Raw genomic sequence first — 20,902 nt, forward strand, 5'->3', positions numbered from 1 at the left:
CTAGATAAAATTTCTTAGTAAAGCGGAATATTAGAGTAGAAATCTATTGCTACACGGATGGTTATAAATTAGGGGGTCAAAGTAGGCCTGGTTATATATTAAAGACTCAGAAATAGAAGTATGCCACCGTTTACCACATAAGTTTTAAAGCAGAAGTACTAGCAATATCGGAATCTAGAAATTGAATTAGAATAAATTCGGCACCTACAGTACTTAATATATTATCAGATATCCACAAGACAATTAAGGCGATATTAGGTGATAGAAGTAAATCTAAAACCGAGGTAAAGTTTACATCATATGGGGACCATGCTACTCGGGTGTAGTAGTCAAAGAAAAAGCGTATTACATTCGCTTTTTCTTTGACATTAAAGTAAAGGGAGCTTGAAGTAGTTAACCAGATGAATGCAAAACCATTGGACGCAACTGACGCCGAATTAAAAATATGGGTGAGAGAATCCCATAAGGCCTCTTGGCATAATAAACGGAGAGTAGAACCCCAAACATCTTATAAGATGAACCTGATGAGAGTAAGATGAGAAATCTCATACTGAATGGACACACAGGATTACAAGCACATCTATACAAAATTGGGAGTGTGAATTTTGTGGAATATGAAATTAATACTGAAACTCTGGAGCACTTTTTTTTGCCACAATCAGGCATTCGTCGACGTTAGATTCAAGTATCTTGGAAGTTATGTTATTTCGGAAATAACATTACTCACTAACACTGATTAGAAAAATCTAAGGAATTGTATCCAGGAAACTTAGTTTCTGAACATTTCCAATAATTGCATTTGTACGGATTTTATGTAGTATACTTCTAACCCTATTCTTTCAGAAAACAGTATTTTAATGAAATAATACATGAACAAGTTTTATAGAAACAAAAAACTTACTATTTTATGTTATAATAAAATGTCCTTCTGTTCGATTTATCTAAAATTTTAAGACTAGGGTAAAAAATATCATTGCATGAAAGAGGTACAATAAAAACTTCGTATGATACTTATTCATTTATTGCAGAAAGGGGCAGAATTAATTTTTCTATGTATTTTGTTTTATTTATGTGAAATAAAATTACATCAATAAGAAGACGCAATGCCGTAGTTTAAAAAATGATTTAAATCACAACTGCAAGTCAATTCAGTACAAGTGTCGTGGTATTTATTACAAGCAAACATTTACAATATAGGTATTTCATTAAATATATCAGCCAATCTTGATCCATCCATAACACCGTCCGACATAAAGAGAAAAAATTCGTTAGACACACTTTCTCTGCGTGTGTCATGGTTGTCGTAACCATGTTCTAAGAGAAACATGTTATGGTTAAAATTATAATTGTAGTCTAAAGATATTATGGTTATTGTAACAATTTTAAAATATATTATGATTTTTACTGATAAAAATATTTTATCATAATATTTTTTATTTAGCATAATATTGTTTCTTACATCAATAGCATCTACTGTGATCAAAATGTTATTAAAAATATATATCAAAATCAAAATTATTTTGATTACTCAATCAGTAAAAATAGAGTTTCTGAAAAAGTAAAAACCTACATTATGCGACACGATTTACAAATTTCAATTTGATTCACAAAAACACAACTACATTACTCTATACAAAGTGAAATACTTATACATAAAATATTACAAACCAAATGAGAATTATTTCAACTCTTTTTATATAACATATAGCAACATAACATATAACTGTTATTTGTATGTTGAAATATTTAATAAGTAATATAAAATGTTTTCATCATTACCATTATATAGTTATTGAAAAAATAATTATTTTTCGGTGAATCATACTTAAATTTATAATTGCCATAAACATCAATATGATTACAGTAACAACAATATTGTTTAAATATAATTAGAATAACAATAATATGTTGTTGATAACAATATATTGTTACAGTGAACATTGTTTAGTTATAGTAACCATGTCGAAATACCGGATGATATACGTCTGATGTTATAAATTTAAGGGAAACAATTTGCGTTTTTAGTTTTTAATTTCGTGATCCTCTGTCCTTTCAAAAGGACTTTAAAAAAGTAAATTTTTCAAAAAATATTTTAAAATACGAAATGAAAAACGAACAAAGCAGTTTTTCTTCATTAAGCTTATAGATTTAGACGTATATCATCCGGCTCGTGTCCAATTGTGTGTCGGACGGAGTAATAGGATACATTTGAAAGGATGAAATATATTTATATATCCCTACGATTTCAGTGGGGAGAGTATACTGGATTTGTTCTTATGTTCTTAACGCTTATAGTTAATGGTCCTAATGGTCTACCTGGCTCGGAATAATTTTCTGAATAGATCCGTCTGTCTCTCTCTATCTGTCCATGTAAACATTGTAATCAAACTACAGGACGCCATTTTTAAGATAATTAGCTAAAATTTGATAAACGCATTGATCACAGTCCATTATTTCACTTAGCCAATGATTATGCTAAATAACTAATATCTCTACAATAATTAGGCTACGTTTTATATAAACTTATATAATACTTCAAAATTGCACAATAAGTCTTTTTTTAAGTCTTGCCGCCCATAAAACCCCGTGGAGAAAATGGCTTGACAGGAGAGCAATAACCCAGCAAAAACTCGGTAATGGGTAGTACTTCCCTAACCACTTACTTTTCAATGACTACTACTTCCCGTCAGCATTACTTAGAAGTACTCTAGTAATGACTTTCTTCTAATCTGATATAGAAGTACTTTATTTTCGGCTTTGTAATTTTGTTGGCACATTTTATTCAATTGCGTGTTAGAAATTGTGTTTCACAAAAAAGAAAACAAAATTAGTTTTGTATGTGAAAACCATTATTTGACGCGCAATAAAATAGCTAAGCATTGGTGCAGTGAGTAGAACATTTGACTGACAAACCGAAGTCCCTGGTTCGTATTCTAGCTGGCTCTTTTTATTATTAAAAATAAAACAACTTATTCAACAACTGTTTTGTAAGACAAATTGCAAGTACTTCTTTAACTCCCTATTTGTAAGCGAGCGTAGAAGTACTTGCCTCCAATGACATCACCGTGTTAAAATAATGACTCAAATTGCTAATAAAGAAGTAGTGCAAAGAGGTTTTATTAGCTTTTTAACTCATTACTTTTCAATGTAAGTTTTTCCTGGGAAAACATCATAAAACTTTAAAATTATGTAATTTTGATAAAATTTTTAAATATATATTTGATAAAATTTTCAGTAAAAAATTCAAATTATTAACTAAATTGGATAAAACTTGGACAATATCAACATAAGATATCATAGTATAATTTGCTTAAGTTACAACGTTGTCCTTAATTATCCTTTAATATAATTAAAGGACAGGAAAATAAATCACAATTTTGCTATTTTAAAAACACTTCAAATTTCTAATGTTTTTGAGTTAGAAGTCTGGACAATGTCAACTATAGTTATTACTATTAATGCCTTATAAAAACTTCTTAAGTTAAAACTATTAAAAACTCAAAAATTGTTTTGTTAATACATATAATTATAATATTTATGCAAAATATCATATTTTTTGCGAAATATTTATGGAATTCATAGAATTAATATGCATTCCTCTTTTTCTGTAAATTTCATGCAATTATAATTATTTATACGATTTTTAACAAAAAAACTTGATGATTCTGACATTTTTTAACTTAAATAAAAACTTAACAAAAACAAGCAATTAAACTTAATATTTTGGTAAAAACTTTGGATTTCTGAATGTATCCTTTCAGGAATAGATGTAAATCGACCAGAAGAAACCGAAAAACGCGATTTGGGCAAAGTGGTCCTTTCATATACATAAGTAATTTTTTTAAGTAGAAATTTGTAACTGATTATGGCCAATAGGCTATGTTTATTTTGGAAATAAAAATTAAAAAATTTATTTTAAAAATATTTTATTGGCAATTAATCTAAATAATGGTAACTAACAATTAAGCTATAGTCATATTTCCTTAAATATTTATTGATTGACCATTTTCCTCACCTTTTTATCTTCGGTAAAATTTGCAGAATTTTATCATAAAATTTAAACAAATGTTTTAAGTGGCATTAACCTTTTTGTTGGTTTAATAAAGTTTTTGTTTTACTTTAGTGATCCTCTCTCTGTCTACTCAAAAATACAACAACACTATTTACGAAATGTAAAAGTGTCAAAAACTGTTGGTCATAAAGCATGTGGCAATTATTCAACTCAATTGAATGTGAAGTGTGGTAAGTGAATTACAACAGAACAAACTACAACAATAGTAATAACAACAAAATTTTGATTTTTTTGTCCAAAGTAAACGGAAGTCCAAACAAAAATTTTATATTGGACCATGTTCTTTGGTAATTTTTGTGTTCACATGTGCCGTACTGATTACACCTAACATCAAAAAGGTCGGTTTTGAAACTCCGTTTGCAACACATAGTATAAATATACCGGTAACTCTTTTAGATTCTACATAAGACTATTTAATCCTCTGTGTGATGAAAACATAATAGGGACTAAACAGAATAATCTTGAATCCTGAACATTTCCACAAATATTTACTATTTTGATTTGTAAAAGAAATTCAACTTATTTTCTTGAGTTTTATAGGTTTCGGTCCTAGTTGACTCAAATTTTATTGGTCATGTTGATGTCGACATATGACATGGTTTTAATTGCGAATGTATAAGATTTCTCGAACATAATAGTCTTACTTGTTATACCCTACTCCACTTTAATAGAGAGGCTATTATGCGTTTATGCCGAGGTTTCTAAAAGTCAAAAGCATTGGTTCTACAGGATGATTTAATAAAAAACAAACTATTTTCATTTTTATAATTTTTATAGGTTATCACATGGTCGACCATGCCCGACTATACTTTTATAAATGTTGTTATTTACTTTTGGTTGTTCTGATTTTTTTTATTTTACCCATCTTGTAACAAGCAATTTTTCGGTGATAAAATATTTAAATTTAATTAAGGCCAACGGACAAACTGGTTTATTTTGTTCTTTTGTTTTTTTTTTGTTGTTTTTAGTATTGAAAGGCTACCACAGTAAAAAGTGATGGCGCTTGGCCATAGTCCGGTTTTTATTTGTTCATATAACAAGAAAAGTGTTGATTATTATGATGGTAGTTGAAGTATTACAAAAACATATATAAAGGACAGACATTTAAAAATCCCACTGTTAAAAATTTGTGTTTAAAAATCATAATCACCAGCTGTTGTCGTTGTTCTTAAAAAATCTCCCACTCCACCCTCAAATACATTTGAGGTGAGTTTTAATTTTAGTGGAGCGAAGCTGTTGTAGATTCCTGCCATATTTGGTTCATCAAATTTTGTATTATATGCACATTAGGGTGGGCCAAAAAGAGAAGTTAACGATGTTCTTAACTAAAATATTATTATTTACGCCGAAGGATCACATAAATATTGACTGAACGTAGTTACGTTTTTTGACAAATATTTGAAACATTTAGAAAAAATTCGTATTTTGTTTTCATATTGTTTTTTTTTTTTTTTTTTGTAATAAGGTTATATGTTTTCATTTTATTTTGTTCAGTTGCCCTAATGTGTGAAAATACACATACAGATGTGTTTATGAAGTTTATAAATTTACTATATTTTTGCTTCTAGCTAAAGAAAAATTCATTAAACATTTTTGCTTTGATGAAAATTCTTTAAAACTCGTTTAAAATATTTTACGATTTTTTTTGCAATAATGTTGTTTTATTTTGTTTTTATTTTTACATGTACAGTAGGGTGGATCGAAATATTAGTTAGTTAGTTAGTTAGTTAGCAGTAGACCATTTTCAACCAGGAACTCGATTTTTATTTCTTTTGTTTGTTACACCTTTTTGTATTTCAGGTGACAATATGTATGTGATTTCTAAATAAATAATGGATACTTTTTATTTTTAGACCAAATTTCCGTTACTGAATTACATTTCAAACAACAGCTTCAAAATAACTGCCACAACTAATCAAAATGAGCCCAGTTCTGTGGGGCTGGGATATTTGGGTCTATTACCATGTTCTTGTCAATGCTGGAATGGACCCAAGGCACCAAAGATACCCAACCTATCCAGTCAAGTTCGTAACAATGCCGCACCTTACCTATTAAATACTTCAAGTGCTACATCTGGTGTGTCAAGATCGTGTGTACAGTGTAAAATAAAAATGGACCAAGAAAAGCAAAAGATGCATTTACGCCAACAACAATTAACCACTCAACTGAACTGTTCCCATCAACAGCAACAACATCATCATTGTCATTGTCCAGGGAATCATGTAAATCAAAATGTAAACGTACCGCCTTTAATGACATTTCCTGTACCACCACCTCCTTTACCGTCGGCAGTACCAACATTTTTACCCACCACACCACAGATCACTACATCTGCACCTACAATGTCAACCAATAATCAAATGTATTTTGTTCCTTTTAATATGCCCAGTATAATGACTGGTACCGCTGCTCCAATTACTACTAATCAAATGCCTTTAGCTAATAACACATGTCCTCATCATCCTCCAATCCATCCTCCATTGGCTAATAAAACAACATCTACAAAACCATTTAATAATGGACCAACAAGGAATGTTCCATCACTAAGTTCAACTGCTGCAGCTGTAGTTTCATCCGGAAGAGAAAGCGTAAGTTTTTAATACATGATTTATTATGGGTTTGTATGATTCTCTATTAACCACTCAATGTTCTTTTAGAACATAGTCGATAAAATAGATTTTAATTAGGTACAAGATTCCACAAAGCTACACGAAATCACAATATTCGTAAATACTTATGTAGATTAAAATAAAAATATTAAGTTTTTTCTTAATTAGAATACATTAATTCTATTGTTTTACGAATATTTTACACACTTTTCCAATTCGTTGGAGGCACCTGTAAAAAAAATATGCACTCAACTAAATAAAAATTAAGAGTTCTTTTATTTTTAATAAATAAAAGAGAATTTTATATGTTTTTAGAATTACTATACTATCTAAATTTTTAATATTTTATTAATAACAAAAAAAAAAATACTGGCAACAAAACAAAAGACTAAAGTTATTACAGAGCTAAGTAAGTAATTCTAGTAATAAATATTCATTTCTCAACTAAAATTTTATATACAAATATACTATGTAGTGTTGTGCAAACACTTACTAGGCACGGTGGGGCAAATTGGAATTTTTTTAGAAAAAATAATCTATAATTTTAAAAATTCTGGTCTGATCGGGTTAAAATGAGACATTGTCGTAGCTTTTGTAATAAGTAGGGATCTAGAATATTTAAAAATCTACTTTCCATTTTGTTATCAAAATGTTGGGATTTTAAAACATATGAATAACATTTTAAAATAAAATTTTCAAATGCCTATAACTCTTTCCAAGTTGTGCTTGTTATCAAGATCTAGCAGAACACTTTCAAATATTTTAAAACCGATTTTAAATATTTGTAAATGGAAACAAATTGATGCAAACAAATTGATATTCCATTTAAAAATTGAAATGTCATATTTTCCGTTTCTGCACCACTATGCTCAATTGCTAGTTAAATTTTAAATTATACACTTACATATCACTTATTTACTTTAAGATTGTAATAACTCCAATTTTCATATATATATTGAATGGCGTTTGTTAAAGTACTTATTTTTAAGTTAAATAACATTGATTTAAAATACCTAACTTCATTTTATTTGAAATTATATATAATAATATATAATATATATTTATAGAGTTATAACAGTGTAAAAGTAAACGAACGTATGTTCTAAAGAAAATACTATTTTCTATGAATAAAATTGTCTGCAGAATAAAAGATTTTATATAAAAAAACAATGGCTAATATTATGTATGGAAATAATAAAAAAGTGAAACAACAACAAATGGTACAAACAAAAAGGTACTATTTCATGAAAGATTTAACATTTAAATGTGCAGAAAAAAAAGAAAATATTTTTATTTGTCTTACTTATTTTACGTGTTGGTTTTTAGAGTTTTTGATAAATAAAACTACTTAAGTAGATGTGAATAAACATAAAGGATTTATTTATGTATTAAGGAAAATTGCAAGAGGGAGGGAAATTGAAAGAAAGAGTTGTAGTAGAATATGAGTTAGTGAAAAAGACCTAAGTACAAAATGTTTAAAGTGTACTTGTTAACTTATATATGGACTTCTCTATTAACTGTTTTTTATGGACACATTCATTGAATAGTCTTTTAACTAGTCTACATACATATATATGGATATACCTATGGCCTTTTTTACTTTCAAATCTATTTTTTTCTTGGACTAACACTCTGGGTAAGATTTCTATTTATGCAGTGCGTTTAGCTAGAATCGTTAAATTAGGATGTGGAAGCGAGTATACAATTGATTAAAAACTCTTTACATCGAATAAAACTGGGAATACTTCTGCAAGATGTTTGTTCCACAAACAGATGGCTCTGCTGAAAAACGAATAGCGATTTAGGTACATGCCCAAAACGTCTAGATTTTCTAATTTTTTTAATATTTAGAGAAGATGTAACCATATTAGGTTTTATGTTCATTGAAATCGACTTTATTAGCATATGCCCATTCAGAGATTATTATCAAATAGTAGTTGACCCATTCATTCATAAAATATTAACAAAGGGGTTAATCTTAAAGATAATATAGGGCTTAAAATTTGATAAAGATGATCGCTTAATAAAAGCAGAATAAATGGATCATTCTGGTGGCTATAAGTTTATCTTTAAACTGTTTGATGGACATCTCGAAGCGCTTTACGTCAACTCCTATCATGTTGGCTTTGTTTCACAGTAGTGCTTTTGTAACCACAAGCTGAGTATATTAGTCAAAGCACCACTGCACTTTGCCCAGGTACTCGACCCATGCAATCTCTGACCATTTTTTAAGCTGCCCCATTGTATAACTTCCAAGATGAGATGAGGAAATGACTTAATCCTAGCGATGAGATGTGGAAATCGAAATACAAATCCATAATATAATTTGAGAACAGTTTCTTACTCATAGAGAATATAATATGGTAAATCTGGTGTGACCTAAATGGTGAGAATGTATTAGTAGAAGCACAAAAATAAATACAGTTGTTCAAAAGGTACTAAATAAAAAATGTACTTTTTGGACGTTATTCTTTGTGTGTTTATAAATGAAATTTTTTATGGCAGTGATTGAAAATATTAGTTATTATTATAAACACGTTTTTTTCTTATTTTTTTCTGCACTAATGCAAAATGAAAAAAAAGTATGTAAAATACTTTTTTAATTTTCAATACTAAAATGTACAACTTTTCATTTTTCAATTTTAATTAAAATAAAATGTCAAAAAATAAAAAAAATATTTTTTTTTTTCGTTTGTAAAATTGAAAAAAAATAATAAATATTAAGTTTAAGTGATAAGAAAAACTCGCAATTTGCGAAGAAAATTTGAAGTTTAGTGAGTGCGTTTAGTTCCCACAAGTTTGTTTTTTTCTCTCGGAGCTCGTCTGTGTGAAGAGAATAAAATTTTTTGTTTGAAAACCGCTTCAGTTTCGCCTATATGTACTACTATATGGTCTGTACTCAAAAGGTTAAATGACATTTTTCAGAAATTTAAACAGTGACAGTTTTTAATCGTGAAATGTAATTAGTTTTAACATATCCAATTGGTACAAAGTGTTATGCCCTTTTTAAATTACCATATTTATTTGACTGCTAAAAAATAGAATATGTAGACTAAAAGTACAAAAAAGTGTTGTAAGTAGAAAACAAAATGGTTTAGTTGTTAGGAAAATGAGTTACGTGTTGTGTAGGTTTGCTTTTCCTTTCCAATTTTAAATGGTAAAATGTATAAAAAAATATCATACAAAATATGAAATATGTTTTTATTTTAAAATTTATATAGAGAATGTATGTATGTATTTGATACGTAGTACAAGTAGACAACTTACTTATGTATTATTGTTATACTATTTTTTATATATATTTTGGATTTTTACTACCTGTATTTTAATAATTTTTTTCTTTTAACATATTTTGAAATTTTTTAAAGTTATACGGTATGAATAAATCATGAGTATATTTTATGTGTAATTTTCTTAAAGTAGTTGTTATATTTCTTTTACACATATAAAATACGAACAATATATTTATCTTTTATTTGTATGGTCCCTCTTAAAATGTATGGGAAAATAAATATAAATAAAAAAAAATGTTAGAGATGAAAATTAAAAAAAAAATAAAAAAACATACGATGAAAAAAGAACATCAACAATATTGTCATCAACACAAACATTGCTTAAAGCAAACTTATGAATTTTTATATTTGTAATCTAGCGTTTATAATGTACAGTAATTCGAGATGAAAAACACATTGGTTGTCCTTCTGATAGCCTTGAAAGAAAGCCCTGATTTAGGGAAATCGCTAAATTAATCCTTTTTGGTGTCTAATTTACGGATCAGCTGCTTACAGTAACAGTTAAATCTGAAACAATATCTTTTGAAATAGTTAAAAGTAATAAAAATAAGTATGAAGGTCAATATTGTTCATAATATATAGTTTTAGAGCACAGAACTGCTTTATTTGCCATTTCTTAAAACCTCGAAACCACTGTAAACTATGTTGTTACAAGTTGATGGTCTTGTTGTTATAAATATTTTCATCTGACAAGATACCTTTATGTTTTTCTGTTTTTTTTTCTTCACATTTCAACGAATTTTTTTCAAGTTTTTCCTTTTTTTGTATTTATTAGACAGTTTTTTTTCTCTTTTATATTTTAAAACACAATCTTTCTCGTGTTGCCATTTTATTATTATTGTTGTTGCTGATATTTTAGCTTGTTGTACAACAAACAAGACTTGTCTTTAATCAGTATAAAGTTATCAGATATGTACGGTATCCCTGTCAAATAAACGAACAAAATGGACAGCTGAAGTACATACAACTTGATTCAACAAGCAGCCAACAAACAACTTGCTTGTTACGATTTTTATACAAAAACATATAATAAAAAAAAGAAGAGGAGAAAAAAAATAATCCAAAATTCTTATTTAGATTGAATTTGTTTAAAGCATGAACCAAAAGAGAAACAAAAATACAATTTTTTGTAGTGTATTTTGACAATTTTATATATATTTTTTTATTAAAAAAGACAAAAATTGCATATGTCCAACTAGGAGAAGGTTGATAAATTTTCAATTACACATATTTTCTTTAACAGTGAAAATTTTTATGTAGCTTGACCCAAAGAAGATGGTTTTTTCAAAATAATCTTCAAAGTTTGTTCCATGTTTTGTAAGTCTAATTTTTCTTTTAAAGTTTTTGAAAATATTTATTTAGTAGATATGAAATTCTAAAGAATTTTCATTAAAAGTTTAATAGTTTATTTATCTTAACATTTTTACCATTTTGAGGATATTATTAAAATCAATAAAACTCTTAACATTAATCCTTGGTGACAATTTTAAAATATTCACATATATTTGTAGTAAATTGGAAAATAATTTAAATTTGCCTTTAAAATTAAATACCAAAATAAATATCTAACACCCAAGTTCAAAGCAATCTTAAGTAAATAATGAATAGTACTATATATGAAAATAAGTTATTCTTTTTTTTCCAGTCTACACACTAAACAAATGTCTAAAATAAAAGTTCCTTAAGTGCAACATAAATAATAGAGATGTTGCATGAAGTAATACAAAACAGTAAAAAAACAACACTTTCGAAGTGGTCAAAGAGAATATGACAGCGGTCAGCAGCTTCATTTATACGTTCTTGTTTATGTGATAGTATGAAAGATGGAATCATGTTATTTTCTGATATTATCTTTCAAGGATATCAATATAAATATCTGTGAAAAAAACGTTATTGGGTATGGGAAAAAATATAATTCGTAAAAGTTTTTACGAATTTAAAACATTTATGTTTATTAGGGTGTCCCAAGACCACTTGTTTCAAGTAATATCTCTCAAACGATAAGTGCGTTTTCTGAAAGGGGCCTCTGTTGCCTACCAGCGATTGCAAATCTTCATCTCATTACAATATATCAACAAAAAATTGTCAATTATCTCGATGTAGGTCTTTAAGTTTTGTTCTCTTAAGCTTATCACAAGAAAAATAATGTGAACATTTTTCTGAGATTATAGACTTGTAATGTTTATTTCAAAATTACGGAATTTTTAAAATTCAAAAAGATTTAAGAAAATGTTTACTAAACATGTTTTTCTGAGATCAAGTTATTCTATCGCTCTCAGGGGTTTTCTATCAAAAAAAATGTTATTTATTTTCTTATATTAATGCTCATCGATTGAGGGGTATTCCTCTATGAGATATATTTTCGGATTTTTTTTTTATAAATTAAAGAAAATATACATTTTTTAATAATTTTTAATTTATTCAACTTACTTTTGAATTGTGATTTTTAAAAATGTTTTTGCCTTTTTTTCTATTTTACTTACGAATCAAATTCGTGCTTATGAACAAATCAAATGATCTCTGTATATAGTTGTTGTGACCAAATGCGTGTAGAAGCTCAATTTAGTGAGATCTTTACAAAAACAAGATTGGAATTTCTTTGTTAGATGAAGGTAATTGGCTACCTTGTAATTGTGTGATCAGACATACCCAGCAAAAACTTTAATTACCTAGTAAGCTAAAAAGTAACCATAGAATGACGTAGAAACTAATTTGTCTTGGGGTAAATAATCAATTATTTTTTGATCGACGAGGTTCAAATAAAATGTACCTTGAACAAATTAAAAAATGTGTACTAGTTTTTGCGATGCTCATTAACATGTTGATTTATGTAAATTTGAGAACAGATTTTTAAAGAAAAATATAAATAATTGTCATTTTGAAAAAAAATGATATCCAGCAGGGTTCGAACCACGAATGCCCTAAACATATGGGCTATAATAAATAATGTTAATGATTACTCATTACCATTTAATGTATGAAAAAACTACTGACCATTACCAAAAACTTGAGATTTTTTCTGGGTATAAATAGAGTTTGGTTAATTTCAATTATGTATGGCTCAAACATAGACGTTCCTTCGAATAATGATAGCAACATCAAACTTCTTTACACTAAAATTTAAAAATGATTTTGCTTGTTTCCCTAATCTAAGCTAAGTCCCATGCGTTTTTTTATTTTTACTATTTGTGTTTTTGTGTGTATTTTTGGCAATTCTAAGTTTTTTGTTTTTCATATGTGAATAGTAAGTACCAAACAGTAGCGTTCAAAAATAAAACAAATTAAGATACAATTTTACTAAAAAATTATTATCGAGTAAAGAAACGATGGCCAAGAACCTTCAATTTATGGCAATAGACCTAAGTCTATGATGAATAATAGAAAATGTATGTTAAATTTTTTTTCTTATATCTCTCCAATGCATAAAAGCTCAAGGTATATATTTTAGGAACGAAAAAATGTAAACCCAAACCTTAAGCAAATATTTTCTTTTATTTTATGTTTGTTTTATACAGTAAATGAAAAAGGACCTACATTTATTTTCTATGGAAACAACATGTTGTTTTTTTTTTGATAGTTTTACTTTTGTTGTTGTTCTTGATGTCATTGCTGATGTCGATTTTTAAGCTGAGTTTTTTGCTCTTTATATTTTATGCTTTTGTAATGCAGTTGTAAGTGTTCTTTTATTTTTTGTGCAACAAAAAACTACAAATACAAAAATATATAAATCCAATAGTTAAGTATACCCAGCAAGAACTTAGATTAAAAAATTATGATAAAGGTTTTTTAATTGACTAATACACTGCGATTTTATTGGGCCAATTACTTAAATATGTATGTCATGGAAAATAGGTGATGATGTAAGTTATTTCGTTTGGTCTCGTGTCCGCTATCAAACTAATTACATAAATTTGCGCTAATTAATTACTTTTAAACGCAAATACTATTTTATTTTTTTGTTTTACAAAAATCGATTACATAAATATGTACATATATAAGTCATTACTGGACTACTTAAAAGTAATGTATATGCTATCAAATTAGTACCTGATATTACTAAGATTTTGTTGGGTGTGTATATGTTTATATGTTAGTGTCCTTAAAAACATGTCTGTATGATTTTTGTTGTTCTTAGAGTACATGTGTCTTAATGGCCTTGGGGCCAATGTGATTCGTAAGTGAATTCATATTTCATATTCACTCATTCCGTAGTAGTAGTTGTTTCTGTCTACTTATTTTTTTAAATACAATTTTCCTTTTTGTTCTTGTTGTTGCCATTACTTTCTCTTTATGAATAGTGTTTTTTGTGTTTTCTTTTGCCATTTTTTAGGTATTTTTTCTGAGTGCAAGTATAGTGTACATTCTTCGTCCATTCGATTCACAAAGAGAATAAATAGTGTATATTTAAGGAATAGTTATTAGTGGATGTAGTAGTTTATACATATGTTATAGGGTTGTCAATTATTCGTGTTTTAAATTATTTGAATAAAAATTTGCAATATTTTTGTATTTGAGCAGTCCACAACAAATAACGAATAAATGTTTTTGTTCGAATAATTTATTTAACTTTCATTCATCAGCTACTTAATATGTTTTATACCTACAATCCGAAAAGTAGGGGGTGTATTGTATTTGTCATTCCATTTGTAACACATCGAAATATTGGGTGCTTAATAGATTATAAAACGATATAGCCGTCCATCCGCCTGTCTGTTGAAAAAACGATATTTTTTTTTTGTTTGAGCAATATCTGTCCACGATTTAATAGGTTCCCTCAAGAAAATTTCGTATTAATGTAAATGTAAAATAAAAACCCCTTTTTTAATACGCGGTACAATATGTTAAAAAATTGTCTGCAGTATTTTGGAATTAAAATTTTAAATATTTTGGGTTTTAAAATTTCCTAATTACCGCGAGAAACTTAATCGAAATTTGTTTCGGAGTATTTCTGACCAGAAAAACGACTTTAGAATATAAAATAGATATAAATCCTGAAATAACATAAACATTTTTAAAATGGACTTTGGTTGGTCAAACAAATTTTTTTAATATTGACAATCTTAATCTCAGTATAATTTTTAAAAAATAATAGATTTAGGATTTTCTTAAATCCTTTCATTTTTAAGTCGGCATTGTGGCAGAGCTTGTAAGGAATTTACTGTTAATGCAAATTCGGTTGCTTTGGATAGCAAATTCATTATAGTGTTTATTGTTTAAATTTACACTAAGTGGTAGATGTGTGTATGTTATTATTTTGGAATATTAAAATTATTAAATGCAGTTAGTAAAAACTTATTTTGTTTAAAATATTAAAATACAATATCTACTATTGGACAAAGCAAAAAATGTTTTTCATTTTATCTCATAGTTTCATTCAAATTAAACAATTTTTTTTGTTTGCTTTAACTACACAAACTTTTACGCATTCTATTCCGCTGTCAATTTATGTTCTTTTGACATTGTTATTGACAAACAATTTAGAGCTTTATAATCTCTTTACTTTTGTCATATAAACATTTAGAAATTCCAAAGAATTGCAACGTATTGTTGCGTAATTTAATTTGATACCCTAAGGATATTTTTTACCTTTCCTTTTTAGTGCTCTTTTAGTTTCTGGTATTGTAATATGGTTTTCTTTTTGCACTATTCACTCTGACATTTGTCATATTACGTCCGCTGAATAAATAAATTAATGTATGAAATAAAATAAAAATACGTAAAACGCGAGTTTTCGTAAAAAACATCAAAGTAAAATCCGTTCCGTTGATGTTGGCTGATAATCGTTTTAAGTTCTGTTTTGTTTTATTTTTTCTTAGCCTTTTTTTTGTAAAATAGGTAAATATGATATTTTTGCTGAAGGATATTGTAACAAAGAGATTGTTTGAATCTTGTACAAAGATAAGATGAAACGTAACGTCAAATGACAATTGCATTTAAAAAGAAAAGTTTCTTTAAAAACAAAGCAAGAAATATGATATATAACTGTTGATACGTAAAAAGAATAAAAACATTGCAAAAAAATTATATATATTTTAATAACAGAAATGAAATGATACAAATAAATTGAAAAATAAAATTTAAATGTATATATGGTCAGTTGTACTTTTACAAATTCATAATTCCAAATAAATAATAAATTTACTTTAAATTTTCTCTTCAGATCAGTCTTTTAGGTTCATCCCTTTTATATTTAAATAAAAATTTACAACAAAACTTTAAATCTTTTCGGTATTTTTTTTTTTTTGAAAACGGGTAACAATGAAAACCGTGAACACATATATAAAACTTTGATTTTATTCATAATATATCGAAAAACTTTTGGGGAATTCGAATATTTATGTGTTGAAAATGAATTTTTTTTAATTTTTCGTTAAATGAAATGTTTCTACTACAATAAGGAGAAAAAAGTACCAAAATGAGGCAAAAATAAATAGATTAATAGGGTGTAAATTGGATCGCCAATACCAACTATTTTTTGTTGGTATTTTTGGTTCTTGAACTTGTACTTGTAAGTTCATATTGGAGGGAAGACGGTGTTTATTTTCTGTTTTAGTTGATGTTTATAAAAAACCGATTAAAAATATAAATTCCTATAAATAATATATTATAATAAAATAATTCGAATTTTAAATATTACTGCTTTTAGGGTTCGGTCATGACCGAATATACATTCTTATTTGTTCGCATTTCTTTAGAATTTCCATAAATAACAAAGTATATTTCAATTACTTATTAACTATATCCATATCCATATCCAATAAACCAAATACAAAACATCATTAAGGTTTGTAATTTACTACCTATAAGTAAATTAGCAGTTGAAATTATAATTTTTAAACATTTTTGATTCTACATTTTCTATTTGAAATTTAAGTTTCATGGGGAAACTTAACATTTGACATTAATGTTAAACCGCATATCTTAACAGTAATTCTCAAGGGCTTTTTACTCAATTTTCACACACTTGAACCCATTCACATAGTATACCTGCAGTCTACAGTAGATGTCCCGATGTATTACATGGAATATACAGATATACAATCTCCTGTTTAATAGTAAAAAGTATAGACAGACGGACATAGCTATATCGACTCAGGTAGATGTAGGACTAATTGGTTGTTATAAACATCAGCACAAAAACATAATACTCTCACCTCTCTAGTGGTGCAGTTTAAACGCTTGGACAATAATGTGTATTTAGGAAAACTTAAGCGACTATTGGTTTTTAAGCATATTAATTGACTAAAATATATAACTTAAACTTATCCAAATAAGAGTTCGACATTTTAAAAATATTGACTAAAAGGTATACGATGACTTCTTGTAAACGAACTGGTTTACACCAACAGTTGGCATCTTCTCTGTTAATTTAATTTTTGAGTCATCCACTAGTTGGCGTTAGTGTACTCGTGTTCCCAATGAATTGAATTTCTCCTTTTCTGTACGTATTGTTGAGCAAATGGTGATATTTTATATCATTGTGTGTTTATATCAATGTGTGTTACTTTATATTGTGTTTCATTGTATTTGCTATATTTAGTAACGTTGAGAAAAAGTTCAATTTAAGGAAATATTTTTATTTTTCTGTGTTGGGTTCATTTTGCTATTTTTTTAAGTTTCTCCCTTAAGGAGAAAAAGAGCTTTTTTCTGTTGGTTTTTACATGAATGAATATATAAATATTGATAGTTAGCGGATTGGCTTTAACGGTATTTTTGTCATCACAATTATGATACTTTGTTAAAATATTTATTGTGAAAGCTTTTTTTATTTTGAAGTGCAAAATAAAACTAACGACCACGTGTTATGAACAAGGCAGGGATATCCATGCAGCAATAAAATTAAAAATATGCGATTATAATATGCACTATAAAAAGGGAATTTATGCACTAAAAATGTGAAAAATAATCACCAACAATTTTTTCTTTGTGAAGGCACATATTAATAAATATTAATATCTTAAGTTTTTGACAGCAAATATACATGTCTTTAAGGACTGCTTTATACAACTTTAACGGAACCACGACCTCGAGAATGGCAAATATAAAGACTAAGAAAAAACTTTGAATAGTATATATTTAATTTCTAAAAGTGGAAAGATTGATAGCACTTCTAATAAAATTTGTATAAATTATATTTCTTCCGAATTTTATCATTTGGTAAACTTCTAAATATCTAAATATGTAAATACCAAATTTGTTGTATAAATATGACATAAATACAAAATAAAACAATTTGTTTTAAGAAAATTAAAAATATGCAAAATAGGCCATAAACGTTTTGGAAATATGCAAAATATATGAATTTAAGGAATAATATGCAATTTTTGCACTTATATAGCAAAATATGCAACAACAAATCGATGCCATTTTTCATTTGATTCGAAATAGAGACTAGTAAAAAAATATTTTGAGTTCTAGAAATCCTTACCTTGGTTATGAATAATGAAATTATATGCTTACATTGAGTTCTTATGTATCACTGTTAAAAACAGGGAACCAGCGAATAGCTGATGTTCGATTTTGGAGCAGTAATTTAATGTTTTATAATCCAAAACTAATGCAAAACATCATTATGAAAAAAAAGCTCAATTTGTGATCATTGATAAAAATCGATTTTTCATACAAAAATCTTAAAAATTCTAAAATCGTTAATAACTCAGTAATTAAGCGTTTATATGGAAAAAAATTCTAAAATCGTTAATAACTCAGTAATTAAGCGTTTAAATGGAAAAATAAGGTCATTTTGTAATCACTGATAAAAATCGAGTTTTCATACAAAAATCTTAAAAATTCTGAAATCGTTAATTACTCAGTAAATAAGCGTTTAAATGGAAAAATAAGCTCAATTTGTGATCACTGATAAAAATCTATTTTTCATACAAAACTCTTGAAAATTCTAAAATCGTTAATAGCACAGTAATTAAGCGTTTAAATGGAAAAATAAGCTCAATTTGTGATCACTGATAAAAATCGATTTTTCATACAAAAATCTTGAAAGTTCTAAAATCGTTAATAACTCAGTAATTAAGCGTTTAAATGGAAAAATAACCTCAATTTGGGATCACTGATAAAAATCGATTTTTCATACAAAAATCTTGAAAATTCTAAAATCGTTAATAACTCAGTAATTAAGCGTTTAAATGGAAAAATAAGCTCAAATTGTGATCACTGATAAAAATTGAGTTTTCATACAAAAATCTTAAAAATTCTAAAATCTCAGTAATTAAGCGTTTAAATGGAAAAATAAGCTCAATTTGTTATCACTGATAAAAATCGAGTTCTCATACAAATCTTAAAAATTCTAAAATCGTTAATAACTCAGTAATTAAGCGTTTTAATGGAAAAATAAGCTCAATTTGTGATCATTGATAAAAATCGATTTTTCATACAAAAATCTTAAAAATTCTAAAATCGTTAATAACTCAGTAATTAAGCGTTTATATGGAAAAAAATTCTAAAATCGTTAATAACTCAGATTTTTGTATGCAAAATCGATTTTTATCGGTGATCACAAATTGAGCTTATTTTTCCATTTAAACGCTTAATTACTGTGTTATTAACGATTTTAGAATTTTCAAGAGTTTTGTATAAAAAATCGATTTTTATCAGTGATCACAAATTGAGCTTATTTTTCCATTTAAACGCTTAATTACTGAGTTATTAACGATTTAGAATTTTCAAGTTTTTTGTATGAAAAATTGATTTTTATCGGTGATCAAAAATTAAGCTTATTTTTCCATTAAAACGCTTAATTACTGAGTTATTAACGATTTTAGAATTTTTAAGATTTTTGTATGAAAACTCGATTTTTATCAGTGATCACAAATTGAGCTTATTTTTCCATTTAAACGCTTAATTACTGAGTTATTAACGATTTTAGAATTTTCAAGATTTTTTTATGAAAAATCGATTTTTATCAGTGATCACAAATTGAGCTTATTTTTCCATTTAAACGCTTATTTACTGAGTTATTAACGATTCTAAATTTTTCAAGAGTTTTGTATGAAAAATCTATTTTTATCAGTGATCACAAATTGAGCTTATTTTTCCATTTAAACGCTTAATTATCGAGTGATTAACGATTTTAGAATTTTTAAGATTTTTGTATGAAAACTCGATTTTTATCAGTGATCACAAATTAAGCTTATTTTTCCATTTAAACGCTTAATTACTGGGCTATTAATGATTTTAGAATTTTAAAGATTTTTGTATGAAAACTCGTTTTTTATCAGTGATCACAAATTGAGCTTACTTTTCCATTTAAACGCTCAATTACTGAGTTATTAACGATTTTAGAATTTTTAAGATTTTTGTATGAAAACTCGATTTTTATCAGTGATCACAAATTGAGCTTATTTTTCCATTTAAACGCTTAATTACTGAGTTATTAACGATTTTAGAATTTTCAAGAGTTTTTTTTATGAAAAATCGATTTTTATCAGTGATTACAAAATGACCTTATTTTTCCATTTAAACGCTTAATTACTGAGTTATTAACGATTTTAGAATTTTTTCCATATAAACGCTTATTTACTGAGTTATTAACGATTTTAAAATTTTCAAGAGATTTGTATGAAAAATCGATTTTTATCAGTGATCACAAATTGAGCTTATTTTTCCATTTAAACCCTTAATTACTGAGTTATTAACGGTTTTAGAATTTTTAAGATTTTTGCATGAAAACTAGATTTTTATCAGTTTGAGCATATTTTTCCATTTAAACGCTTATTTACTGAGTTATTAACGATTTTAGAATTTTTAAGATTTTTGTATGAAAAATCGATTTTTATCAGTGATCACAAATTGAACGCTTAATTACGGAGTTATTAACGATTTTAGAATTTTTAAGATTTTTGTATGAAAACTCGATTTTTATTAGTGGTCACAAATTGAGCTTATTTTTCCATTTAAACGCTTAATTACTGAGT

At 27.0% G+C, this 20,902-nt stretch overlaps 1 protein-coding gene across 1 annotated transcript in view; it reads left to right on the plus strand.

The window, feature by feature from the left end:
* Window positions 1-20,902, plus strand: part of LOC124419694 (probable serine/threonine-protein kinase DDB_G0278845) — a 50,323-nt gene that overhangs the window by 1,096 nt on the left and 28,325 nt on the right. The window contains exon 2 of the mRNA XM_046950050.1: window positions 5,926-6,660. Within this exon, the coding sequence (XP_046806006.1) occupies window positions 6,184-6,660 (477 nt within the window). The 5' untranslated portion in view covers window positions 5,926-6,183. The remainder of the gene's footprint in view (window positions 1-5,925; window positions 6,661-20,902) is intronic.

This window comes from Lucilia cuprina, chromosome 4, assembly GCF_022045245.1.
Source record: "Lucilia cuprina isolate Lc7/37 chromosome 4, ASM2204524v1, whole genome shotgun sequence".
In the NCBI taxonomy this organism is placed as follows: Eukaryota; Metazoa; Arthropoda; class Insecta; order Diptera; family Calliphoridae; genus Lucilia; species Lucilia cuprina.